Source organism: Ambystoma mexicanum, chromosome 10, assembly GCF_040938575.1.
Source record: "Ambystoma mexicanum isolate Mex_15411 chromosome 10, UKY_AmexF1_1, whole genome shotgun sequence".
NCBI lineage: Eukaryota > Metazoa > Chordata > Amphibia > Caudata > Ambystomatidae > Ambystoma > Ambystoma mexicanum.
In genome coordinates this window covers 791,939,008-791,966,934 of record NC_090932.1, presented here as the reverse complement: position 1 = coordinate 791,966,934, position 27,927 = coordinate 791,939,008, and the positions used below count along the sequence as shown (strand labels likewise).

At 45.7% G+C, this 27,927-nt stretch overlaps 1 protein-coding gene across 1 annotated transcript in view; it reads right to left on the bottom strand.

Annotated features, from left to right (window-relative positions):
- GFM1 (G elongation factor mitochondrial 1) overlaps window positions 1-18,857 on the bottom strand; it is a 572,440-nt gene extending 553,583 nt beyond the window's left edge. The window contains exon 1 of the mRNA XM_069618451.1: window positions 18,684-18,857. Coding sequence (XP_069474552.1) covers window positions 18,684-18,743 — 60 coding nt within the window. The 5' untranslated portion in view covers window positions 18,744-18,857. The remainder of the gene's footprint in view (window positions 1-18,683) is intronic.
- Window positions 18,858-27,927: the final 9,070 nt, after the last annotated feature.

Sequence of the window (27,927 nt, the reverse complement as noted above, 5' to 3'; positions counted from 1 at the left end):
CGACCTTGTGGCCAGTGACGAATGGGTGCAGGGTCTCGTCCACTAAGATGTAATCTATTCTGGAAAAAGATGAGTGGATGGCTGAATAATATGTGAAAGAGGGGGCTCCCGTCCCGGGAGTCGGGACCGTGTCCACCAGACCTAGTCCCGAGTTAACCCTTTGGAAGGTCCGAGCCATGGTCTCATCCGTTGCCCTGGATAACTGAGAGCCAACGCGATTCCTGTCCCGGGTTGGGTCCAGGACCATGTTGAAATCTCCCCCCAACACACCCCGGACAAAGAGCTTGAGTTTCTCCCCCACCTCCTCCCAGAATTGGGCTTGACCTTCATTTGGACCGTATACTACCGCTAGGGTAAGTGGGGCACCCTCCAGGGACCCTCGTACCAACAAGTAGCAGCCCTCAGGGTCTTTCAGTAGGTCCTCTTTTTTGAAACCAACATTCCTCGCCAGGAGGATGGCTACCCCTCTTTTTTTGCCCTTGTGGGATGCGCAAAAAACCTCCCCTTTTCCTCCCCCCTGCATCTTGGGCTCCTTCCCCCGTGCCCAGTGAGTTTCTTGTAAGAAGAGAAGGTCAAGGGTAGCCCTCCTAAATTCCCTACAGACCAGGGACCTCTTTGTGGGGGTGTTTAGGCCCCATACGTTGAGGGAACCCACTCCCAGGGCCGGCAGACTATCAGCCATTATCTAGGATCGCTTCTCTCCCTGTCGACATACTCTCATTACCCTTTCTTGCGTGCTCCCTTGGTTTTAATTTGTGCTCCCTCATTTCTCCCTCCCCGCCCCCCTGGGTGGGCCTGAAGCTTTTCCCCAACTGCCCCCCAATCCCCGATCAGAACTGAACAACCCCAACTGCCGTGTGTCCTCCCTCCCCCATCCCCGGCATCCAGCCAATTAGTACTGCCATCGCTGGCTTTGTCCGAACCACCAGCCTGCCCACCTCGGCTAGGCCATCTGTGTAAAGCTCTTCGCCTTGAGCCCCCCCTACCCCCTTATTGCAGCGTCCCCTCCCTGGCCCCCTTATACTTGCTGTTTGTGGGGACGCTGTGAGTGGTTGAACTTCCGAGGCACCATTACACCATTTTGGAGCCTGACGGGATGCCCCGTCCTCAGTCCTCAGAGTCGTTCCGCTCTCCGTCTTTCGCTGGGGATTGTGTATTCATTTTTCGGAATTTCCTTGCGCCCGTTTTCCTTCTCCTGTCTCCCGATGGTCCAGAGCCACTTGGTCTGCCCGTCTCCGGACCCGTTGGGCCCCTCCGGGGGTTCGAGTCCGCTACGTAGTCTTGGATGGCTCCCCTTATGTCCTCTTCCGTAATCAGTTGACCGTTGACCCATATATTCGAAGGTCAGGGAGAAGGGTAGCCCCATCTGTATCGCACCCCTTTCTCCTTAAGCAGTTGCGGTGGGGGGCGGCACATTCTGCGTTTGGCCAATGTGTAGGCCGAAAGATCCTGGTATATTGAGATCTGAGCGTTATTGTAAGTGATCTCCCGGGGTTTTCTGGCCTCCTCCAGCACTTTTGTCTTTTCCGAGTAATAGTGGAACCGGACCAAGATCGACCGGGGGCCCCCCGCTCTGCCCCCCGCCCTGTGCACCCTATCAAATGTGAGTTCCGTCATCATTTCTTCCGCAAACAGGAGGGTGATGATGTCTCTCACCGTGCGGGTGATGTCTCTCTCCGTTTCTCCTTCCGATTCCGGGACCCCAAAGATCCTGAGGTTGTTCCTCCGTTCCCTATTTTCAAAGTCGTCCATCTACCTGGCCCGCTCCTCGTCCCTCTTCTCCAGGGCCGCTAGCCTCATGCCTATTTGTATTTCTTGGGACGCAGATGAGGATTGGATGGTCTCCACCTGTAGTAGTCTGTCCTCGACCTTATCCACCCTCTGGTCAATTTTTTAGAATTTCTGGGCAATGTCAGAGCGCATGTCCCTGATCTCCTGCAGGATCGAGGCGAAACCCTTTACCACTGCCGCTGTGGAGGGTGCCGGGGCCTCCAGCTGGGCCATTTCGCTCCTGAGGGTCGTACCTTTGATGCTACTCACGGCCTCCTGAAAGCGAAATTCCTGCAATGTTTTCTGCCAGTTCATCTGGTCACCCCAAGTCCCCCACCGTCGAGACTACTGTGGCCCCTCACGAGGCAGCTGGTGATTTTCCTCCTGGGGAGACCAGTGGGGCCAGAGAGAAAGTGGGGGGGAGGGGAGAGACCGGGGCCCCGGGTCTCTCCCCACCTGCCCCTAGTGTGACTTTGCTGATGCGGGGGGGTATCAGTTTTGGGCGGGCATACGCCCCGCCGCCGCCGGGCGGGGGCCTCACACCCTGTCCAGTTTTGCCGTGGCAGTCGGGGGTTCTTGACGGAGCAGGCAACTGAATCCGTCCGGCCAGGCCCAGAGGGTGTCTGCGGGCGACCACACGCCCCACCAATGCCGTGTGGGAGCCTCGCACCTGGACACCCCCCGGGGTTGTCAGGGCATCCTCAGTGTCTCCCGTGGGGGAGGGAATGGTCCAGTATGGCCGAGTTCGCTGGCCTCACTGGCTCTCCCCTTGGTCAAAGGGCCTGGCTACTCCGCCTCGCCGTCCTCACCTAGTGCCTGCAGATCCCTCCACGACCGAGGTCGGCATGTTTGCGATCCCTCCACTCGCCCTCCACTCGCTCTCCTGATGGGAGCAGCACCTCCGATTATGCGCCGGGGTGCTGGGCCTTCCATGATACGGGAGGTTCCCACCCTCCCGGCCCGCCTTGACTTTTTCGGGCTGTCTAGACCCCCAGCGACGACCAGTCCCGATGAGTGGGAGCTCCACTGCTCCAGTCCCCGAAACCCCTACCTCCTGATGGCCTCGGGGTAGTGTGTTCCGGCCCGGGCAGGGGGTAAGGGGGGGCGAGGGCTCACCTCGCGCTCCGGGTCTGTGCTCTCAGTCCGCCGGGGGCCGCTCCTCCTGCGGGTGCAGGCGGCCGACCGAGGAGCGGGGCGGCGCATCCCGCGCCTCCTTGCGGCCTCGGTGAAACGCCTCCGTTCCTCTGGAGCCTCGGACTCGTTTCCCCTTCTCCTCTCGTGTGTGTGCCGGGGCCTGTTCTCAGGTTCCACGGGGTTCCCGGGGGTCGCTCTTTCGAGCCTAGGGTGCCCAGGGGGGTCACAACGCCGAGTCACCACGTTGAGTTCACCTGGGGAGTTTTGGGGGGGCTCAATCCTCCAATACGGCCAGGCCTCGGTGGGAACTGTACACTCAGGCAGCCATTGCCTGTTCACCCCCTGGTGGCCTCCCAGTGTACCTTTTTAATGTGTTGCTTGTACTGATTTTGGCAGAACGTTCCGTGGCAGCAGAGCTCTTTGCTGGCGTACCCTTATTTTTGTGGAAATAAACCGTGTTCTCCTTGCAAGAGGTGTGCTGGACCTTTTCCCCTAATGGGTTGCATTTTTGTCTGATGTGAGCATTGAGGGGCTTCTCTAAAGTTGCTAAGAAAAATCCACAGGTGACACAAGCCTTCTCGAAATATGAGAGTAACGTCGGGTCAGACCAAGTTTTCCTAAGGTTATCGGCCCCTTGTCAGACCCTCACAGTCCCCACATGGCCAGTATGGATCAGTTCCGGTAAGTGTTTGTCAAATAGTGCGGCTATCATCCTGGTCAAAATCCGGGCATCTACATTTAGTAGTGATATGAGCCTATAGGTGGCACAATATCAAAAGGACCTTCCTTTCCCTAGTAATTTCTAAAAAAGAATAGTTGCTTCCAAAGAAGAGTGGAGGACTGTCATATGCCACTATGGTCTTGTTAAAAATCTCTATCAACTTCAAGGTCAAGACATCCTCAAACCTCTTGAAAAAGTGCACCCTGAACCAGTTCGGCCCTGCAATTTTCAAAATTTCCTCCCCCAATTTGCCATCCTGACCCCCCTGTCCATCGCAGGGGCCTCTAATTTTCTGTGAACTTCTTCAGACAGTGTCAATAGTCCCAGGCCAACAATATAATTCTTAGGCAAGACATTATTCCCTGCCTTATACAGTTCCTCTTAGTAATTTGCATACATATCTGCTATACCCTGGGGATCTGAATGCAAACACTCCAATCCTCCACAATAACGACCAGCTGATGTTCTAGCCTCCGTTTTTGCAGCCTCATAGCAAGCATTGTGTCCATCTTGTCCCCATTTTTATAGAATTTCTGATTTAGAAATCTTGCCGTTATGTAAATCACTCCAATTTGGAGAACCACCAACTCAGCCCTTGGTTATTTGATTCTGGCCATTTTGTTCAGATCCCCTTCACCTGAACTATATACCTCCAGCTGCTACAAGTGAAGCAGCTCATTCCCTAGTCATCCATTCTGCATAGCCCACTGTATTTTCTGCATGGCTCCCTCAGTCATAAGTTGGTATAGAAATGTGGCCTTTGCCGAGTCTCATACCATCCTTCTGAGAACCTCTCTGCCCTTGTTGGTCTAAAAAATAGCCATCTCCCCGCTCAGGAAAAAGTGATTTTTTCAACAAAGTATCATGGCAGTAAAAACTGTCCCTCCCCTTCAAAGGCACTTCCAAATTCTATACCGGCTTATCATAATCAGAATAGACCAGTGGAAGGATTTGTGCACGCTCAATGAAGCGTTATTAAAATCCTACCGTTTTAACTAGCCAAACCACGAACAGCTACTGTGCAGGTGCAAGTTTTACTTTGTAGATTAACCTCCCTCTGTGCATCCAGAAGACTATAGGACTCCATGAGATTAAAAGCGACTAAGTGCCCCTTCATTCACCAAACTCCACCAATCAACACGATCTATTGCACTCCTGATTGACAAACATATTGAAGGCCCTGCAAATACACACAGCATCATCCTCTCCAAGTAATTTTACTGACCCCGATTTGGGAAGTAGCGAACACGAGTTGTCAGTAGTATTCCATCCAGCAATCTCTTCACCATGAGCAGTATTCCCTTCAAGGAACCTCTTAAACAATTTGAATTCCAGTTTTAAACCGATGGATAAAAAGATGAAAAAAACAAGCCCTCCACTTTGTGTGAGACCCAACAGGAAACTCCAATCCCGAACATTTAATAGCTCTCTCCCGACCCATCTAGCAACACGTTTCCTGTATAAATGGAATAGCCAAAGCATTTTTAGTTTTGGCTGCATGGGGGTTTTAAGTGCCATCAAGCCAAAACGATTGCATTAGAGTACAGCTAGGAGAGAGCTGACTGGTGACAGGGGGACGCATGGTTTGTGAGTGCTGTCTAGTTATTTGCACACCCATTGCCATGCTAATACCCACAGCCATTCCCACCTGCCCCTCCCTGCCCAAAAACATCCTCCTGTGATCTCTTTAAGCAAGCGAAAAAAAAGTATGCATCGTTTATTGATTTGGCTGAATTAAATCAACCTTTCAATTTACACAAGTTAAAACATCAAATATAAAACAAGTAACAAAACAAATCAACAGAGCAGAAAGGGCAACACATCAATACTTCTTAATTAGTATAAAATAACAAAAATGCCCATTTACAAATAGGTCGTATCACTTGCGTGGGTCATTTCATCAAAAAGGAGAAGGCAAATATGAAAAGATATGAAGAAAAAGGAAAAGTTTCTTTCAAGATGTTAATCGTCGGGAGAAATTTACAGGCGTGTCAATAGCAATGGATTGGCTAGTCATTCAACAAAATCATCCTCGCTCAATTTCATAATTTAATTGCAGCGCTTTTAAAAATCTTCTTGTTGCAATTCTAACAGAAGTTCGATTAGTGCAAAATATGTGATGCCAAAGTGCTTCTGGATCCAAAATTCTGAAGTGTTTGAGATAAACAAGCTCTATTGAGCAGCAACATTAAACTGTGTGCTGCAAAGGCCTGCAAGTGTCATTTCTAAGATGTCTGCCAACAGTTAATGGCATCATTGCAGCTACAAATGCTTTATTGGTGTAATAAAATGGCTTAATCAAATCGTTCTGCCACTTAATAAGCAATGAAGGCCTGTTCAAAACAAGCTTGGCAAAGCCTGCAATTTTGGCTTGTGCATCGGTATGAGATAGTCATTTGCCAGGAACTATGTTCAAGTACCCACATCATTTTCTAGCTGTGTTATGGCCAGGTAGTACCATTATGGCATTAATGCCTATTTCGTGCCCACACAAAAGCCAAAACTATTGACTTTCTCTTATTCTTCTCTATTGCTGTAGTTCTCTTTTTCAAACAAATCGGCCTGGTTGAGGAATACAAAATGGTCACAAAAGGAACTTAAGAACACTTACTGAACTCAACCTAAAGAACATTGAAATACTTATAGAATCTGGAGGACTTATTATTGAAAGAGAAATTTCTTCTTTTGAATGGATTTCCTGGATTTTTTCTTTTTGTAAAAATTGTAATACAATTAAAATAAAAAAAATAAATAAAAAAAAGCCAAAACTATTGACTTTGCCAATGCTCGTTATAAATTCACGTTAGCACTGAATGCTTATGTGGCGAGGTCAAGCCCTTGAAATTAAGGTTAATGAACACCCACCCTATCAATCCCCATTTTGTTATCGCAACGAGACACCAAATGAAATACCCTCCCCCCTTACCCAGGCAGCATGAACTAACCCTTCCAGATGTAGCCTCTAACCAAATCCCTCTCTGCACTTTCCCAGCTTCACTTCTAGATCAGGCAACCAACATAAAATACTGCGTCCTGAACCCTTCAATCTAGTCGCCCCACCCTGTATAGTAGCCAGAATCTGGGTTTTAGCTCAAGTGCAGCATGAGCACTGCGGGTCAACTGACCATGAAGTCCCTGATACCTCTTGACAACTGGATAATCTTTCACAAGCTTCAATGCTTAACAAGATGAACCGGAAAAAACAGAAAAATTCCTGGAAAACCGGAGGCAGGTAAGAAACAATACCAATAGTCTGCAATCCCTTTACTTGAAAAAAGCACACAATTAAACCCTTAGAAATATGAATAAGAGATTAGGATATCAAACCATAACCCAATCACCTTGCATGCTCATACCATTTAAATTTCTTTTAAATTCACCCCTGCAAAAGACAACCAATATAATCTTGATAGACAGTGAGAAAAACACAGAGGAAAAACCTGCAGCATCACATGAAAGCTTTCTTCCAGCCCCTATGCAATACTGGTGGTGTACTGAGTTTCTACAATTTCCTCAAACCTGGCACCGTCAACCTTGTAGAAGTTCCTGGACCATAAAAATACTTGCAAGTATCTTTTCAATCTGTGCTTCTCCTTCATTGCCCAGGTGCTGATTTGTTACATGGAGCATTCCTCAGAAAGGGACAGCAAATGGGTCTTAACAGCATCCCAACAATAAAGCAAAAATATACCCCATCTGTACTTGGTGCCTTTGTCTTGTAGCCATGTGGGGAAGCGGTCAACACTTTCCGTGACTCGCCATGGTCAAGGAAGATTATCACTGGCAGATGAGCATGTTGTTGCCTTTGAGGACAATCAAGTCCCTTCTTTTCATCTTGGTGAGAATCTGCGTTTTGTGAATAGTGGCAGTGCCATTAGAAGCCTGTGTCCTGTGGCACTCATCCTGCTCTGTGTGCCCTATTCACCAGTAAATCCAAACTACCATTTCCCTGAAACAAATGTTCTACTACCTGCTTTACCACAACCTTCACCTAACGAGACATCTTCCCGTTCTACATCCAAGAACCCCCGAAAACAAAGCTACCTATCCCAGTTTTCATTGTCATCAATTTTGTATTCAAGTTCCCAGGTCTCTGCTTCCATCTTGGCTAGTATTGCTTCGTACTTAATTTCAAGGTCTGTGAATAATTGGTTGTTCTCAAATGCTGTGTGCCCTCTACATTTTCCACTTAACTTTGAAAGGAAGGTCTGTAAATATGACCAAAATGCCCCCTTTGATTACACCTTTTTCTGCAGGGCCTGTGGTCAATGTGCGCTCAGAATATATTTTCAACAGTGGCTGACCAAAATCCATTTGCAGAAATAGGTCTTGTAGACAAACTTTCTAAACTGAACCGCAGACCAGTGTGACACATGAGAAAGGGCCAACCTCCCCACAAACCCACCCTGTCACACAATGAGTCCAGATGAGAAACAAATCAAAATGGGTGATTTGTTGTATATGGGTGTGGTATGGAATAAAGAGATTGCCTGAAGTCGACAAATTGTTACCGGTTGTCTTCAATATTTTAGAGGCCAGGGGTCCAATACAAGACTCTGCATCCCTTTTTGTATTAAGCTGGGCCCTCTCCCAGATTAGCCCCCCTGACTCCCTCCACAGACCCCGATCTATTCCTCGAAAAAAGATTGGGCCTCCACTTGCATAGTAACTGTTCTGAGCAAGGTTTGGGCTTCCACTACTACAATCCCTTCACCTCCAGAAGCTCTTCCTCTTCAACTGATCCTCACAAACAGCTTCTCCTCCTCCAGGTCCCCGGCAGAGCATGGGTCCAGACATACACAGATCTTCCATCTACCTCCTCGTCTGTTGGGAACTGCCAGATAAAGGCCTCCAGGGATATCAGCTTTCAGAAACCCCTGCTGCACAGCACCGGGAGCACCCCGTTGAGTAGCAGGGTCAGTGCTTCTCCTTACATGTGGCAGTACTCTTCTTCCACCCTCTTCATCTCACATGTAGGAGAGCGTGGCTACTCCATGAGGCACAAAAACCTTTGTACCGATGCCCCTCTAGGAAAGAGAAATTCAAGAGGGCAGCCTCCAAATAATCAGAGGCCCGCCAGCTTCGCTTTGGGGAGGTTTTTCACCCTAGAGTCAAGAGGAGTGGGGGGACACGAAATTGAGAGAATGGCAGAACTTAGTCTTCAAGCAGTCATAACACAGTGTGCCCCCAGCCAGGGGTACACATTTCAAGTTGTAATACAAAGTGTCACAAATATACAAGGTGTAGGAAGCATGGGATGAGGTTAAATGCACAAGCTGTCTCCTCAGTTACAGTCGGTATCAGATCTGAGCAGGCAGATGGATTACCTAGTGTGGTTAATGCTTTCACTAAAGTACTATCGGTTGCAACATTTCTGGTGCATGCATGTTATTCATATTGCAATAGACATAAAATAAGTGGAAGTAGTAACAAGTCAGATAACCTTTTGCAGGGCTAGCCATGAGGCAAATTCTAGGTGATCAGGTGCTTGCTAAGTATGGCTGCGGAGGTGGAGCAGTAGCGCTAGTCATAAGGTATAATTGTGGTAGACTTACATATAAATATCATGGGGGAAGGTTGAGTTTATTTGGTTACTAACCCTGCACGCATATTAACCAAATATTTAACAATGCAAGTATGTCCAAGTTAAATATTGTGTTCTCGGAGACAAGGTTTCACATTACTTTTGAAACAAACCTTTGTAGGTATGGTATGTTTTCAGGGTTGTGCAGAGGTTGTTCCAGAATATCGGGCCTAAAACTGAAAGGGATAGCCCTCTGTGTTCAGGCCTTTTGAACCTGGGTGAAGATAAATTAGCCTGTGATGATCTTAGCAGTTGTAAAAATGCATATTTATGTAACAGTTCAGGTATTTCGGAGTAATGTTATGGAGAATTTTGAAAGGTATGTAGTTGAGTTTGTGAGGTAATCTCTTTGCAACTGGGAGCTTGTTAAGGTTTATATGGCCCTGGAGAGATTTGGTCCCAGGGCTCGGGCCCAAAATAAGTCTACCTGCTTTATTTTGGAGATCGTATTTGTTTATTCTTAAGAGTATTGCAATAGTATAGTGGAAAGAAGACAGGGGTTCTGGTCAACTACATTTTTTGTGTCATTTCCAAGTAGGGGACATATCTCATAAAGATGTGGAGCGGGAGGTGAGATTGTAGGGCTAGAAAGTCTCTGTGGTTGTAGTGAGAGTTTAGAGTCAAAAATGGTACCTAGATTATTTACTTGGTCTGACAAGGTGGGTGGCATACCCATGTGGGGTGTCCATTTGAAAGGGTAGTACTGCTGGGTTTGGAATCCCAAATAACAATCTCTGTTCTGGAAGCATTAGGGCAGAGATTATTATCTATGCTCTTATCCTGGATTCTCTGCAGGAGTTCAGTTGTATGCTGATTGTTATCAGGTTACAGGTTCAATGCTACCAACAAATAAACACAGAGAATAGATCAGTAATGTCTGTTAGAGGGTTCATTAAATATTAGAATTAGGCCTCAAAATGTGAACTCCACATAGCCACTGGCAAGCGACAATTGAATCTGGTGAATAAGAAATTGTGTGTTATGGGCATATGCAGAACGGAGGAGCCGAGTGACTTTTTATGCCCGGCTAGTTGGTTGCAACTTTAAATGTTTACCACTTATTAAATAGCTATAGGGAGAAGATGAAGCCCTGCTGGACACCATACCTTAAGGGTGGAAATTGTGGAGGCAAAGTCTCCCATTCTAACGGTGCACTAATTAAGGTAGTTGGTGACCCGCCTCAAGGCAGTACTGTCAAGTTCCATCTGAACTTTTAATCTTTGCATTTGTGTCTGATGGGTTGATCCTAGCCATTGGCAAGATCGAGCACTACTAGGGCTGTTGGAGTATTGTATTCAAATACTTTCTGAATTTCCTCTTTCATGCAAAGGAGACTTACTTCCGTACTCCTGTTTAAGCGAAACCCACATTAGTTTTCATGAAGTAGGAGGTTCTCTTCACTGTGGAGGACCAGTTGGGTGGTATCTATCTTTTCCGCTACTTTAGCAATAAAAGGAATGTTAGTTATGGGTCCGTATTTTTCTGTGATCTCTAGGTCTACACTTTTGCAGAAAGTGTGTTATGGTGAAAGCCTTTCGTGATGTCGGATACTGCCTGATATTTGTGATGCATTGCAAAATTCAGTTATTGGTTTACCATGTTTTCCTTGGGTTCAGGTGGCTGGGTAATTGTCAGATTGTACACCTGAACCATGCTTGTTGATAAATCAGCACGTCAGGTGATATTAAGTTGAATTCCATAAACGTAGGCAAATGGCCATGGTTTGTGGTGGCTGCTACCTCTAATCATTTCAGGTTATCAATGTTAAACTTTAATTATTTTATCATGAAAGGTCCCAGCAAGAGAATTGGCCAGCACCTCTGAATGTTTGGGTTGATTACTACTTTTTGTATGTGGCTTAGTTCATTGTAAATTTTGATACAGTGTTTACTTTTAAATTGTGTAGAAGAAATATGGTTTTGATAATATACATTCTTTCTTACAATGGTCCTATGGTAGCCCCTGCTATGAAATGCGCTTGCTAGTTTGTCTTTAGGTGTCTTTAAGTTCCTCCATGCATGTTGTAGATTGCGGCCAGTCCTTTTAAGGGAAGCCAGTTTGTCATCAAACAAAACCACTTGTTGTTGGTTTTGGTTATGGGTTTTATTCTTTTCTGTTTCTCTGGTGCAAGAATACCCATGTTCTTCGTGATTTCAAATATCAGTTATTCTAGTAAAAGGAATGGGTTGTTTCTGGCATTATTGTACTTCTTGGATGTTTATGAAATGTTCTTCAAAATTCAGTTTGGTCACTTTGTTCAGTAGTGTAGTAAGGATATGGTGTTTTTGGTTGTCCTTTTTGGTTAGATGTATGCAGTTGCTGTAGATCTCCCATTCATTTAATAGCAGGAGGTGATCAGATTACAAGAGTGCCACTTGTGTAGTCTGACGTCTATCTCCAATTGGTAGATGTCAAAGGGATGCCCATATTTGTGTTTAGGCGTGTTAATCTAGGTTTTGAAATCCAGATTCTTCATGGTTTGGGTGAATAGTTTGGAAACTCGATTATCCAGTTCCTCATGCCATAGGTTAATATCCCCCATTAAAAGGATTTTATTTGAGAGGGCTTGTATTGTAGCCAGTCACCAACTATTCCTGGGAAAAGGAGGGGTTGGCATCTGGAGGGCTTAAGACCCCAATAACGGTCATCGAGAGTCTGTTGTTGATGTAGCATTGCACATTAACTTTTCAGAACTATGAGTGGGATGTATGTCCACTGGGGATATCCTTAGTGACTCTGGGTAGGCAAGGGCTACACTGCCTCCTCTTTTATAAGTTCTATTTGAGACAATTATTTTATAGTTAGGTGGCATTATGACGACAATGACCATTTGGTAATTATCAGTTAAAAATGATGATGCAATTCTTACCAACTCCATGGTGAACTCTTGTTCGCACTTGCAGTCAATGTTCACATTTATTATACCTGATCTACTTTTAACTGTACATAGTTTAGAGATGTGATTTGTGTGTGTGTGAAAGATTATAGTTTTGTGGGTGTTTAAGGAAATAGCTGGTCTACGGTCTTGTATAGAGAAGGTTGGAACCTTAACACCATGAATTTTCCTTGGTTGTTGGCATTGGTGGTTGATTTCCTGAGTTGGTTATGGGTAAAGTGCATTGAGGGTTAGGGTTAGTTGGTTGTTATTACTATCCATGACTAATATGATACGTTTGGTTAGTCTGTCCTCAAGTCCAAATATGGTTGAGTCTTGAGGCTGGAAAATAATATTTCCATTATTGTAAAGTGTTTATGATCATTTTGACTTTTTTGTTAGCAGGGTGGTTGTGCATAGTCCTGTGTTTATAGTGGTTTCAGAAAATTAATTGAGAACGATTTTAGGGTAATCTCCAAGAGATGTAGGCAATTTGTAAAAATGAGAATGTCAGCACCTCATTCTTTGTTATTATGGAGATAGTTTGTTTTGGAAATGTTTTGTTAATTTCTAGAGGTAATATTTGGTGAGTAGTTCATGTAATTACAGTTCTTAAGGGTATTAAAGTGATTTTTATCAACTTCATCAAATGATTGTTCCAGAGAGAATTTGGGGGACGTTGGGGCCAGTGATAAAAGAAGATCTTAAGGGTCAGATTAAGTTTTCAAAAGCAGATCAGATGCAGATTAGATAGCCCCGCAGTAAGACAACGTTTTGGGGGTCAGATTCAAATTTGCAAATGTGGGGCAGATGCAGATTAAATGTACAGGACCTTAGGGGCCAGAACTAAAAATATTTTGTTATGCAGATTAGATATATTACATGCAAATGGCTAGAGGCAAGTGCACATTTTGAGACATGCCCTACCGGTCAGCGAATTTGACACTTTCAATGTTTCCTAAGTGAGTGGATGTGCATCATTACTATAATGGCTTCGGCTTTTGAGTAATTAGCTTTAGACAACTGAGCGAGAGCACAGGTCGACTTCTAAATCCGTTTTTGGGATACTTCGTTATTTGAATAGTGTGCAGCATAGCATTAGTTTCAGGTTTGCTTCTGTCTTTATTGAAGTACTATCTGAGATACCCGGGCGTTCCTCAGGATTTTATTTTCTTATGGGTACTATTTGTTATAAATACCTAAAGGTAGCTTTACACTTTTACGAAAGGCTACATAAGAAAGGTGAAAAAAAGAATGCACTACATTTTTCGATTATTTATTATTTTAAAAATGTTTTCTTATAATGACTGCAAAACACAATTTATTGTTCTTCTTAAAAACTCATTCTGAAACGTATAACTGTACGTGGGAACAATATGGAGATTCCAGAGCAGCATGATGGATGACATGATGCCAGCTGTGCCAAGGACTATGGACCTAAATTTCAATATCACGAAAGTACATGTTCATTGTAAGGCTTGTTTATAAACAACATTTTTTGTTCCCCTTTGCAGTGAACTCGGCCGCTTCAATTACATTGGACAGCAATTTTCTTTTTTTTTTTACGCATAGCCTTGTGCCATTTCACAGGCTAGTTGGGTCGAGATTGCGAAGCAGCATGATGGGTGACCAAACTTTCAGTAGAAGGTGATGTGGTGGCATTCAGGGGTGTCGAGTGAGTTGTGGAATTCTGTTGGGTAGATTATGGCTTCATCGGTATCCATCACTGAATCGATTGAGTTGTACTCAGTAACTGTGCCGGGAGCATATCCTGAATCTTATTATTAATTTCATTGACAGAATACATTTTAGCAACAAGGATGACTCGTTCACACAGCCACTCGTGATTTTTGTTATTTGCCGATATGTTCAGATATAATTTATCAGTTCTGTAACCGATGGCCCCATCTCACAAAAATCCTCTTAAAAGTAATTTCACCTGATGCTGCAACAATTTGGAAACTTCTGAAATGCTACCTGCCTTCGCCTTCGCCTCTCAGGTCCATTCCCCAACGTTACGCCAAGCCACAAATCCACAAACACATTTTGACTTTTATAAATATAGATTAGGAGTAAAGAATGGTTGGTTTGTTGATCTGGAAGGGTGCAATGTGAGTTTTGAATAGTTCCCTAATTGTTTTAATTTTTCATTAGAATAATGAGCTGATGAAGTTGTTAGGTTATATTTCAATGAAAGTGATACTGTGCATTTCTTATTTGCTTGCTTTTATGTTTTACTTGCAGTGACCTTTTAGCAAGTTTATTCCTGCACATGGCAGCTCATTACTTTGTTGGGTACATTAAGTGGCGCGCATATAACAGTTGTAGTATACCTTAGGCTAAGGAGTTGCATCTTATTAATAAGCAACAGTAGCAAGTCACTATAAATCTCTTGATTTCAATGTTTAGTTGTAAACTACAACTTATGTTTTCATAACTACTGCATACTCTATTTGTTGCAGATGTGTTTACGCATCCTAGACTGGACAGTATTAACGAAACTAGTGAGGTTTCTACACCACAAACCTCTTCTGGCTACAAATGGTGGGTTTCAGAAATCACCAATAAATATATGAAGAAGTCAGTGTCGTCAATGACGCTAGAAGAAGGCATGCTAGGGATAATAAGGCAACCCCTGATACTACGCAGGGAGTTTTGAAATAATTTGTGTGTCTTCAAGAGAGTAAAATTTTAGACGCAAACAGGTTAAGTGCAAGAGATTTTTTGAAAACGTATGCTTATTTTTATAGCCCGGATGGACTTGGCCAACATCCATTTAAGGACAATAAATTCAGTACTACTTAACTGGATAACAGTAATGCAGCATGATGACCAGCGTGAGGTACTTCTGAGCAGTACTGTAACACATATTATTTGACAATAACACAACATTTCAAGAGGGACAGTACCAACAGTGGTTTAGTGGTTATACGCACCCTAATGAAAGGTAAGCACCAACAATAACATCGCAAATGAAGATTGCTTATTTGCTTAATCAATTTTGAGATCAAAAATCCAGAATAAAAAAATAATTCTTGCGGAAACACGCAGTACACCTTCATAAATCTCAACGCGCAATTGTTAAGATAACTAGCATGTTGTTGCTTTCTATTTTGATGTGGAATGAACTCCATGCCAAAACAACCTCAAACTTAAAGGACTAGTGCTTTGAAATTAAATTAGTAAACGGGCAGGATCGGGTGTGGAAATGACTCCTTTGGAATGGTTGTGAAACTTTAAAAAAAAATATTGCCTCATTTTTTTTCTAAGTCCATGAAGCACTTCTGTAGCACACTCAAACCATCTGAGCATGTATGTTATAGACTAGTAGTCAGTGTGAGATGCTTGCATCATCTTGAGCTGGATGGGGAGTGGGCGCAGGGGGGTCAGGCTTAAGCTATCATGCCCATAATCAGAAATGATTTGCAATTACAAGGTACACCTTTTATATCAATGGGATCTCGTGACCTTAACGAACCTTCCATTTTGGGAAAATATAGCTAAGTCTGTCAATGCACCTGCTGCAGAGATCTGTCTTTAACTTTCGTGTTACAGTTTCCAGGGTTGGAGCGATAGCTTTGTAGAATAATGTGCCTTCTTTAGAAAATGTTTGTACCCTTTATTTTACTGGTGTTGATCCCAGCTACACAGATTCAGAATTTTATTTTGCATTAGTACTGACATCTTTTCAGTAAGACAGTAGAAACACTTCTCAACTGGGCTGCTTCAGTTTAACAGAAAAATAGATTTCCTAATTGTTTAATATAACACACAGCACTGCTCACTGCACCATGGATCCTTCCAAGAAGAGCCATTATAAAAGAAGGCAGTAATAGCAACTTGGTGAAGGACCGCTGGAAGTGTGGCACAAACCTTGCTTGCAGCCAGAGAACAAGGACGAAACTGGTCAACGAGATGCGCTCGTCCCCAAACATCGTATTCGAACCGCAACAAGCTCCGTTTGACCTCTGCTCAACACCACTTCTTGCCTAGGACACCACGACTGCCGTGCTCAAGCATCCTCGAACTGCACGAAAAGCACTGAACAGCCCAGTTTGGTGTAGTCAAACGGCAGAGAAGGTACCATTGGCCCTTTACTGCCCCTTTGGTCAATTTTGGGACCTAAAGACCGATTAAGTCATTTGTACATCTTTTCGCATTACATACCTTTTTAAAAAGAACATTGTGATTATTGAAATTACCTTGTCAACCCTGTATTCTCACCCAGAATGCTGTGATCTTTCATTTCTGCAAATTTACTGTTTGTTCCACAAGGGTGGGTTCTTGTATAGTTCCTCTATTAAATGTTCTTGCAGGTGGTGTGTTTAATTAAAGTATATATATTTTTATAGAACCTTGAATGGACATTCAATTTATTTTAAGCTGTGATACTTTGCTGTTAAGGTCACTACTGAAACACATACCGGCCCTCTTAAGCAGTGCTTTAAATGGGAAAAAAGAAGTGCAGGTACACACCAATGTAGGCTTTCAGTGGGCCGGTGCTCAGACCCGATAAGGTCCAAAATTGCTCTTGTGCCAGGGCCCAGCTGGGTCTCGCTTACCCAGTTTTATAAAATTCACCCGGTCTCCCTGCCCAGTCACGTATTTCTCTATTTCTCTCATTTTCCATGCATGCTCATTGTTTCTATATACTTGTATCACTTTCTACTTTTCTCTCCCCGCTTACCCCCGCTCCAATCATATTTTCACCCCATTTCGCTCTGTGTAAGTCACTTTTTTTAAGAACCTAGGCCTTGGTACCGGAGCACACTAAAACATTACAATCACTGATTCCAACCATGAACTCATTATACTGATGTACTTCAAGTCATTTGCTTGAAATTTGATTCTGTCAGCCTAATGCGATCACATCTCAAAGAAGTCTATCAATCACAGACTGATTTGCCTTGCTGGAAAAGAGAGACAAAAAGCCACTTTATACAAAATTAATAACTATGATATATGGCTAAACGAGGTTGCTTAAAAAGAAAAGTTACTGATATCTCCATTGAAAGCCTCTGAGGGACACAGGGTGGATGCATAAATACAACAATGAATCGATAGGTGTTCAATTTAGCTTCAAACGGATCATCCTAATGAGTTTCTCTTTTTAGATTTGTAACCAGTGCTGGAAATGGGAAAACACGTACTCTGGGAATGCCCTCCTCCTTGTGAGGAGGGGAGCGTGGTCAGGGGACATGGCCCAGGCACATCATGAAACACCATATTGCTTCCTGGAACCCATGACTGGCGATTTGCATAAATGCGAAGAGCATCTTGGGAACAAAAGAAGGTTCACTTTTTTATTCTAAATAGGTCTCTGCTAGTGATTCATCAAGAAATCCTTCTACGGAGTAATTGAAGTTGTGTTCTGCATTTTTACTTGGTCAAAAAACACACCCTAACAAAAATATGTCTGTAAATTGCAAGTCTATACAAATTTTGATAGCCTCCGAATGGGATGTGAGACTTTCTTCTGGCTGTTTCTGTATTGTGTGCCTTGCTGGCGTGATATCTCAGCTTGGGAAAAACACTGGTGGTTTTTTGGGCTAAACCCGGGCCTCGGATGGAGCAGAGTAAAAGGCAGCGCTCCAGCAAGACAAACGTTTCCGAAGCGTTGCTCCATTTTGTTCCAACCCACTTCCTAAACTGTATGTAACTTGGCTTCAAACTTGATCATCGGAAAGTAGCTCTGCAGATTTTACCGAGGGCCACGTACCACGCCTACTCCTTGGATTGAAGGGGGTCCTTTTATTCCCTATGCGGATTGCAGAGAGAGGACCGCTCTCCCAAATACTGCAGTATTAGCTGTCCTCCCATGCAATATTGATTGCTTGCACCACAAAGCACAAATGCATGTCAATTCAGGCGAACCCGAGTTACAGTGCATTGCCCCTGTGCCTGGGCTATCAACCTTGAATTGCTCTTATTGTACTGCTTTGCAGACACTAAGCAACATTTCACATGGGAGCAGCTGGGCTTCTCTGCGCGTTGACCTTTCACAGGACAAAGTGTGAACGCTGAGCTGCTTTGGACGGCTGTGCATATGTATACTACGAAATATGGGGAGTACCAGTACTCTCTTCAAGCATGAAGAAGACCTGGCCAGCAATACAACCAAAACTAAGTGCAGGTACTGAGGGCCAGTAATAGCTGGACCATTATGACAGGGTGAAGGAGTTAGATCTCTTGGTTGTGTCTCTTTTACTTTTATGATTGGGGTCACTGTTGGCTTTGCATAAGTGCGAGAATGGAGTCGATGGTTTATTCACTACTCACCCCTATACGCCTGCAGAGCAGAAATCATTTTCATCACAGTTCAGAAGCAAGGGTGCACTTGTTTTATTCTTTTTATTATGCTGCTTTCTATTAATCTTTGCTCGTGATACGGTAACTGTGCTCCTGATGCTAAGGCGCTGTATCTTCTCCAGTGCTGCTTTGCGTATGAAAGTGTACTGCCATACCGTACTTAATCTATAACGTTGTATCCCTATTGCTAAATGTCACACTTTCTGAGCGTCTCTGATGATGAATCAATCTGTGCAGACGCTACAAGGGCCATGACCGCTATAGTATGTCGCCACGCTGTGTTTATGTACCTGTTCGGGATGGCAGAAACCCGGTGCCCGCAAAAGGGCCGCCGCTCTCAGTAGACTCATAGTGGAGATGGATCGGGCTTCGACGAGCAGCTGCAAGATACCGGGGTCAGTAGCCTGTGAATGTCATGCTTTGGCTGCTACTACTTCCTGGTATTTCCTATTAGAGAAAAGAACCCGGTAACGTGTCCTCCCACGTGACTTACGGTAGATTCAGCCTACGTAATTTTTCGTCTGCTTCCTGCGAAATTCTCAAGTGGATTTGCACCGACAGGCAGCATAACATTTTTCGTGATTTGTGGACCTGTTCGGAGCGGTCTGGAATATACGACTAAGAACAAGACCATTGTATAGTGCTTTGTGGGGAAATTCTGAATGCATTTTTTGAAAGTAATGTGTCGACGGGGATAGCTCGCACTAAGCAAGTGTTTTTTTGAAGGAGCGGTCCGGATGGGTCTTTTGAGCGTAGTCTGAACTGGGCATTGTAGATGGGCTTGGCTGGACAACAAAGTACATAGGCGTACGTATGCGGGGATGTTGGCTTGCATACACGATGAGTTAATAATAAGGAATAGCGGCAAGGTGTCTTTTAAACCGCCCAGTGTGTACTACTCTGCAGAGTCCAAACGGTAAGTTATTCAATGGGTGGCGGTGGGGGATGCAGACCAATACATGCCACCCTCCCGATTTAGGCGGGACACTCCCGATTTTTCTGTGAAAAACCACCGAAAATAATTCCAGCCCCAATCCATTTCACTAGTTAACTTTGTCTCCCGATTTCGTGGACGAAATCTCTCTCCCAAGTGGCTCAGAATGTTGGCATGTATGCAGACCGCCTGCACAGATGCGACCAGACGCTATGGAGGTTTCTTCTTCTTCTTAATTATCGGAAGCGTGGGCGGACCCACGCAGGCGCTTCCCCATCCTATAGGATGATGTGCACCGTACCCACTAATTATTATTTGGCTCCATTTAAGCTCACAACTCCTCCCACCTCCCCGTCTGCCTCACAAAATCTAACATCACACTACTCCTGCCTCTCCCCATATCACCTCCCAGTATAGTCCTCTCACTCAGCTCAGCCACACCCAACGCAGTCAACCGAACCCTCATCAATTCTCTCTCTGCAACATGTCTTTCACACCTAATCAAAAAATGTCCCACCGTTTCAGGCACCCCACACACCGCACAGTCCCTTGATTCACGCTTCCCTATTCGAAATAGACAGTCATTCAGCCCCACATGACCGATCCTCAACCGATTCAGCATCACCTCCTCCCCCGTCCTCCATTCTGAACTACCTGCATCCACCTTCACTAACACTTTCCCACGAACACCGAGCATCCACCTGCCCTTCACCCCATTCACCCACCTCTCCTGCCACTCATCCAGGACCCATCTCACCATCACAGCCTTCACCTCATCCACACTCAAAGGCAACCTCACATCAATCGCTCCCCTCCTCATACCCTCACCCGCCGCCAGATCCACCAACTCATTTCCCAAAATGCCACTGTGACTGGGAACCCACGCCAACTCCAAATCCATACCCCGCGCACACACCAATCAATCTTCATCCTAATGTCCAAAATCACATCCTTCCTATCACCATCCCCTGCCACAATCGCCTGTAACCCACTCAATGAATCTGAGAACACCACCACTTTCTCATACCCCTACTCACACACCCTGTCAATCACCAATGCAATCGCCCCCAACTCAGCCGTACAAATACACATCATTCGTCAGTCGTCCTATTTTATTCTCCCCAATGCTTTCTAGATAATACGCCATTCCCACTCTCCCAGACATAGGATCCTTTGAACCATCCGTAAACACCTTGTATACTTCCTTTCCTGCCACATACTCCTGACCCAAAGCTTTGATCTCACCCTGCATACCTCTCTTCTTCGATACCACATTCGCCAACTCCAAACACACCTTTGGAGATCTCATCATCCACCTCGGCCTTCTCTCCAAAACCGTATCTGTCACAATCATCAAATCACCCACACCCCACTGCACTCCCTTCTCCCACATGTGAAACCCAAAAGTGCCCCCCTTCCTCCTCCACCGATCCCTGTAATAGTCAAACCTCCAATTATACTTCAAACATTCACGCACCGGATGAGCAACACTCTTCGCACTACACTTCACCCACCATCTCATATTTAACGCATCCCTCCTCAACCCCAATGGCATCTCTCCCACAAGCACCTGAACCGCATTCCCTGGGGAGGACCTCATCACACCCGAACACACTCTCAATGCCCTCGCCTGTACCCTATCTAACCGCAACTTCTGACTCGACGTATAACCCACTGACACCTGACACCCAAAATCCATCACACTCAAAATCAACCCCTTATACAACATTCGTAAACACTTCTGTTGCGCACCCCATTCTTTCCCAGTCACAGCCCGCAACAAATTCAGCCTGCGTTTACACTTATCCACCACACCATCCACTTGCACATTCCAATTCAACTTTCTATCCAGAATCACCCACAAGTACCGAAACTCTTCCACGCTCTTCACCCTCACACCTTGCAAAACCAAATTCAACTCCTGCTGCACTCTTTTCCTTGAGAACACCATACTCACACTCTTATCCACAGACACCGAGAAACACCATTTCCCACACCACTCCTCCATGCGTACTATCGCAGCTTGCAACCGTCTCTGTACCAACAACAAACACCGCCTTCTTACCCAGACCACACCATCATCCGCGAAGAAATCCACCTGACACCCAATTCCCGCCAAAGCTCGAATCAACCCATCCACCATCGCATTAAACAGCATCGCACTAATCACACTCCCCTGCGGCGTCCCATTCTCCATCTTCCAAACTTCAGACAGTGCCCCCCTCACTCTCACCTGAAATGTCCTATCTGCCAAGAATGCCTTGATCCACCGAAACATTCTTCCCTTCACACCCATCTCCAACAGTCTCACAAACAACCCTCCCTTCCACACCATATACGCCTTCTCCAAATCCAAAAAGAACGCTCCCACCAACTCTCCATCACATAATGCCTCCTCCACCCCAGTCACTAATCTCACTAATGGATCAGCCACCGACCGATTCCTCCTGAACCCACTCTGAAAGTCACTCAAACATCCATTTGACTCCAAATAAAACCCCAATCGCTCAACCACCATCCGTTCCATAACCTTACACAACACAACAGTCAACGCAATCGGTCTATATGACTTACACTCTAGGAACATTGCCACCCTTCAAAATCGCCACTACAATCGCTCTTTTCCACAACTTCGGCAAAACTCCATTCTTCCAGATCTCATTGAACAACGCTAATACCTCTAACTTACATTCCTCAGGCAACTTCTCCAAAAATACATACATAATTCCATCCACCCCAGGGCTAGACCACTTCCCCTTCCGAATCGCTCCATTCAACTCTAACATCGAAAATGAAACCTCATATTGCTCCTCCCAAGGCCCAACATTCGCCACCACCTCTATGGAGGTTTCATATGTTCTGCTTTATTAGTGTGCTGCGTGTGCACACGTTACCTCTGGTCACCTGACCGGGTTCACGCATCGCAGCGTCTTAAAAAAAGGTAACGGTGCGCAATGCTACATCTCCCTTCCAAAATAAATATAATCCTACCCCATTTCCTCAATCCATCGTCGAGGCCTTCGAACGATGCGGCAGGGTCTTCCTCATGTTTTCGTCCAGACTTTCCCCAATGCTGTTGTGCTCTTCTCTTTCTGGTTCATCTTCGTCAGCTGTGTATCCTGACCCCCTTCGGATGTCTTCTTCTTCACTCCATTGCTCATTTACTCGACTTGTGCAATCTCTGGCCTTTCTGAAGAATGAACTGTTCCTTGTTATGGCCCATCCTTCCCTTTCTGCCATGACCATGGATCCCTTGACGTGGGAGACCGTCATGGGCCGTTGATCAAATGGTGGCATGAATTTATACTTGTTCCCCTACTGCTAACTCTGCAGTTCGGGCCCTTCTTCTGTCTGTGTAGTCTTTCATTTCTTCTTTCGCTCGGTCGTTGCTTTTCCTTACCTACGCCATTGCTTCACTTTCTTCCACTTCCTGGTCCTCCTGGGGCACTCTTGACCTCAGGGGACAGCCAAACATGAGTTCTGCTGGGCATTGCCCTGTGGAGTCGTGCAGTGTGTTGCGGTAATCCCTTGGGAGTTGGCAGAGAGCTTGTTCAGTAGGCATGTATGTGACTGTTTCAATGCACATGGCCCTCTTGATGTTGGCCATGAAGCGTTCCACTACTACATTCGCCTTTGGACAGAGGGGTGTGACCTTCCGGTTTTGGAAGCCTAGGTAGTTTGCGAAATCTCAGAAGTCTCTGCTGGTGAACGGTGGCCCATTGTCCGATTTCACCACCTTCGGTACTCCAAATGCTGAAAATATTCGATCTAGCGCTGGTGTCAGTGCTGTGGAAGATACTACTTCTGCCTCCGGGTAGCGCAAGTGTTCGTCCAGTACTACCAGTACGTATTCCCCTTGCCTCTGAGGCCCAAAGAAATCTATTGCCACTTCCTCCCATACTCCTTTTGGGAGTCCAGACATGTGTAGTGGTTCAAGAATGCTGTACTTTGTAGGCTAAGGCAGATGTGACAGGACTTAAGCGTTTTCTCGATTAGTTTGTCCATTCCGGGGTACCATACTTTGCTTCGCAGCATGCGTTTTGCGCATACATTTCCATGATGGCCCTTGTGCTATATCTATGATCCTTTGGTGTGATTATCCTGTCTCCTTTCAGTGGCAGGGATGATGGTGATATGGATAGTTCATCCTTTGACTTCGCAAGTGTCTTCAATAAGTGTTCATCCATCGGCTGAACCACCTCTCCGGCAGACCTCCAGCTTCTATTTCCAATGCAAGACTCTACAAGCACGAGTGTTGCATCCTTGGCCGTGTATCTTGCCAACTCTTTCATGGGGGCGGCAGGTGGAATCGCCTGGTGGATTATGTAGTTTATGTATCCATCCGCCCTACCCCTTGATGTTGTGTCTCCAGCTAGTGGATGTCGAGAAAAATCCACTGGATTCACATCCTTTCCAGGTTTGCAGAGTATGGTGTATTTGTATTACTGGAGACGTTGTCCCCATCTCGGTTTCCCATAGATCGTGATGAGTGCCTGGTGGTCTGTGATTATCGTGAAGGGCTTGCCATAAAAGAACAAGTGGACGTGCTCACAGGCCCACACGACTGCCAGGGCCTCTCTCTTTCAGCCTGCAAGTATATCTGCTCTGCTTCTTTGAGAATCCTGTCGGCATACAAGACGATTTTTCTCTGGGCGTGCTCACACCCTGAATGTTGTGCTAGGATTGCTCCCAGTCCCACAGGGCTGGCTTCCACTGTGAGTTCTATTTGTAGGTATGGGTCAAAATAGGACATGCACACTGCTGCGGCCAGGTCTCTTCTTATTGTATCGAAATGTTCATGTTGCTCCTGTCCCCATTCGAATTTCCTGTCCTGTTTAGTGAGTGCTCGCAAGGATGCACTGGTGGTGGCGAAATCTTGGAGGTATCTGGTGCAATAACTCGCCAGACCCAAGAAGGATCTTACTTGTGCTATGTTACAGGTCAGGGAGCTTCCGTTAGTGCCCGTATTTTGTTGGGGTCGGGATGGATTCCCTTCTGGGAAAAAATGTGGGCAAAAAATGTGAAGGTGTGCTTTTGTTAGTCACATTTTTTTCTTGTTTAGGGTGAGGTTGGCATTGTTCAGTGCAGCGCAACTTAGCGTGGCATCATGTGTTTCCTGAGAGTGTCCAAATATAAAAATGTCATCACTATAGTTTATGCAATGCGGTATGTAACGAATGATTTAGCGTATTTCCTCTTGAAAAATGTCTGCTGATGAGATCCTGAAACTCGGGCACTTATATCGAAAAAGCCCTAGGTGCGTGGTAAGTTCTTATGTAGCACGACTGCTCGCTGAGCTCGATTTGGTGGTACCCCTTGTTCAGATATAGGCCGGAAAATACTGTGGCTCAGTTGAGAAGGTATGTCATTTCTGTGATGCGGGGTGATAGGTGGTGCTCTCGAAGTATCGCTTGATTCGGTGCCCTCATGTCAACGCACAACCTAATTTGGCCGTCTACACTTTTCGTTGGCACTGGAACGACAGGTGAGACACATGGCGTTGGATCGTTTGCGTGCTCAATGATGTCTCCTTCCATTAGTGTCAGTAACTCCTTCTCGACTTGATGCTGAATGTTGAACGGGATCCCTCTGAAATGTTGCACACCGGGCTTCACCGCTGGGTCAATATGCAGTTTTATTTTGTGTCCTTTGAGCTTCCCTATTCCATTGAACAGGCGTGGAAAGTTTGCCGCCACTTTGGCCACCCGGGACATATATTTTCCTGCCATTATTTGGCATAAAATGTGGATCAGGCACATTTGGACATCCAACTTGAAGCTTAAAACACAGCCACTTGCAGCCTGTGTTACCAAGACATGCACTGTTATATGTTCTTGCTTATCTTTGCGGTGGTACAACGTTTTTATGCGCCGAGGTATGGAAGGGGTTTCTTGGCCCGTATGCGTAGATTTCTACTTGTGCCTTGCGTAGTCTTGTTCTGCAATTGAGTTTCAGGTATTCCGACTCTGGCATGGCGTTGATTGTGGCTCTGGAGTCCACTAGGAATTATAATTCCTGATTTTGCATGGTTAGTGTGGGGATGTGCTCTGATGCGGTCGGATTTCCCAAAGCATACAGGTGGCCCTTTTTGCGTCTGTCAGTACTGGAGTATGATTCTGACTCGCTGGTGAATGGCATGGATGTGTACAATCTGTGTATTCCCCCTTCGACCTTTTCAACGTCCCTCTGGAGACTGTTTCCCTATGGTGTGGTGTCTCTCCTTGTGATGTCTTCTTTCTGTTCCTTTCGACCTCTCTTACCTTTGGTGCCTGGGTGGGGGTCCTATGTCAGTGCAGTCCTTGTTCTGTGGAGTTGACTCTCATTGCTTTTGGATTTCGGAACATTGCTCGATAGTGATCCTCGCCCTCACAGGCTGAGCATATTTTATTTTACCGATGACAGGGACGATCCATCATGGGAGAGGTCATGTTTGCATCGGAAATTCTGTCGTTTTTATTTCATGGGGTCATGTAGTGTGAGGGGTTGTGATGTCTTTATATTTATCTGTTCTTCTTTGATGACTGGAGCAGTGATGTATGTCTTGCTCAATGTGGATATCTGATGGTACAAAGCTGATGATGATCTCGCCAACACAAGTATTTCTGCTAGTGTGTGGGGAACCCTCAGCAGTTTCTTTTTTATTATCAGCGACTCACAACCTGCAATTACTTGAGATTTTATGGCCTCTTCGTTTTTATATAACTGGAATTTGCAGTGTTTCACCCTTGCTCTCAGGCATTTAACAAATGTGTACATGCTCTCCCCTGGGAGCTGTGCGTTGGTGTGAAATAAATGTCTTTCATAATCAACGTTTCAGTGTATGGTGAAGTGTTCTTTCAATATTTTCTTTAGCTCATATTTGTACTCCACGTCCTCGGGCAATTAAAAAATGATGTCCTGTACCTCTTGGCCGGCCATGACAGTGAGCAGGCTGATGATACGTTTGTCCTCTTGTAGTCCCTTGTGTAGCATCAAGATAGGCATCAAACACTTTCATCCACCTGATGCATCATGGACCCAGGCTGGTGGTGTCTATTGTGTGAAAAGGCATGATGAGGGTACAGGGAACACATCCCTCCCTTTCTGACCCTGGGCGTGTGCTGGTGCAGCCTTGTCCTGTGCCTGTTCTGACATGATCCCCTGGTGCAGCATTAGGCCTGCTTCGGCTTGCACGTGCTGCCTGATCTGCCATGGCCATGCTTTGTTATTTTAGTGGGTTCTTGCAGGCCCCTTTACCACTCCTGCTACCCTAGTGGTGTTCCTCTTTTCCTGTGCCTCCCCGGCACTCTAGCTGTGGTTGAGGCTCTTTTGGGCCATTGGCCCACAGGACTTGCTGGATCGTTTTCTTCCTCCGTTCCTCGCCAGTGCTCGTTAACAGGCAGCGGACACTCTGCTGTTTCGGAGTGGGTCGGATTCGTCCCTCGTCGCCAGTGTAATGTATTCAGTATCAGGGAGGGGTGTGCTGGGACTGCTGCGCGGACTGTGGTCAAAGAGGGACTGCGCTGTGATCATCTGCTGATGTGTCCCCGGGGTGGCTTTTCCAGCCAGTGGGGTGAGCCACACTCTTGTGTTGGACTAATAAAGTAGGTCCAGTACAGCAGCAAGTCCTCAGTGTTGGCCAGAACTGCAATTGGGACTAGGATTTACCATCAGCACTCGAGATAATAAACTAAACCGCCCAACCTCTGGGAATGTACCTTGTAGCTAGTGTGCACAGTAATGTGCCTAACTAAGAATGTTTATAGTAGTGTTCCGGAATGACCCACAAGGTCAGTGTGAGTTATAGCGGTTATTGTGACACATGCCATCTTAAGTCGCTGTGTGATTTGTCTGTTTTAGCCTTTCAATGGGATGTTGTAACGTAGGCTATGAGCTACGGGGCTCGTGCCTAGTCGCATGTTAAGGGACACATGCTCAGGCATGTTACCTGCACCAATAAAGGTGCCGAGCGGGCTTCTGCTGGGCAGTTGCACACAGAGACAGTGTCTGTGTAGTCATGGCTGCCACGCACAGTGTTAAGACAGACTTCTGAACTCTGACCTGGTGGGCAGAGGTTCAGAAGGCCTGCCTAGTTTCTTGGAACAGGGTAACCTTCTGGACAAGCCAGACCAATCAAGGTAGCATTGGCAGCGGTCAAGACTAGGTCTCCGGAGGGTTGAGGGTGACTGAAAGACTTCAATGAGCACACAGAGTAAAGAACACTTACAAATAATAGCTCCCAGTCAGGTGTGTGTGTGTAAATATATATATATGGGGATTGTGATTACTCACCGACCCCCGGCGCACACTGGACCAAACTTCGGCAGTCAAGTCCACTTCGGTTGCAGGTTCAAATGCGCAATCCCGCGGCTCTGCAGCTTTCAGCGACAAAGTTACAGCGTTCATTCCCAAATGGGACAGTGGTGATTTCTCCGCTCCTAGGGGATGGATCAGGCGAGTTCTGCTGTAGCAGGCTTCAGGGCACAGCTGCAATGAACTTGCGAAGTTCGTCACCACGGCTGGGCGACACAGTAACCACGTATACTCTGGTTTGGGTGCTCTCTCTTTACTCCAGACCTGGGAATGCCAAGTGTACGAAATTCGGTGTAAGAGTGGCGTGA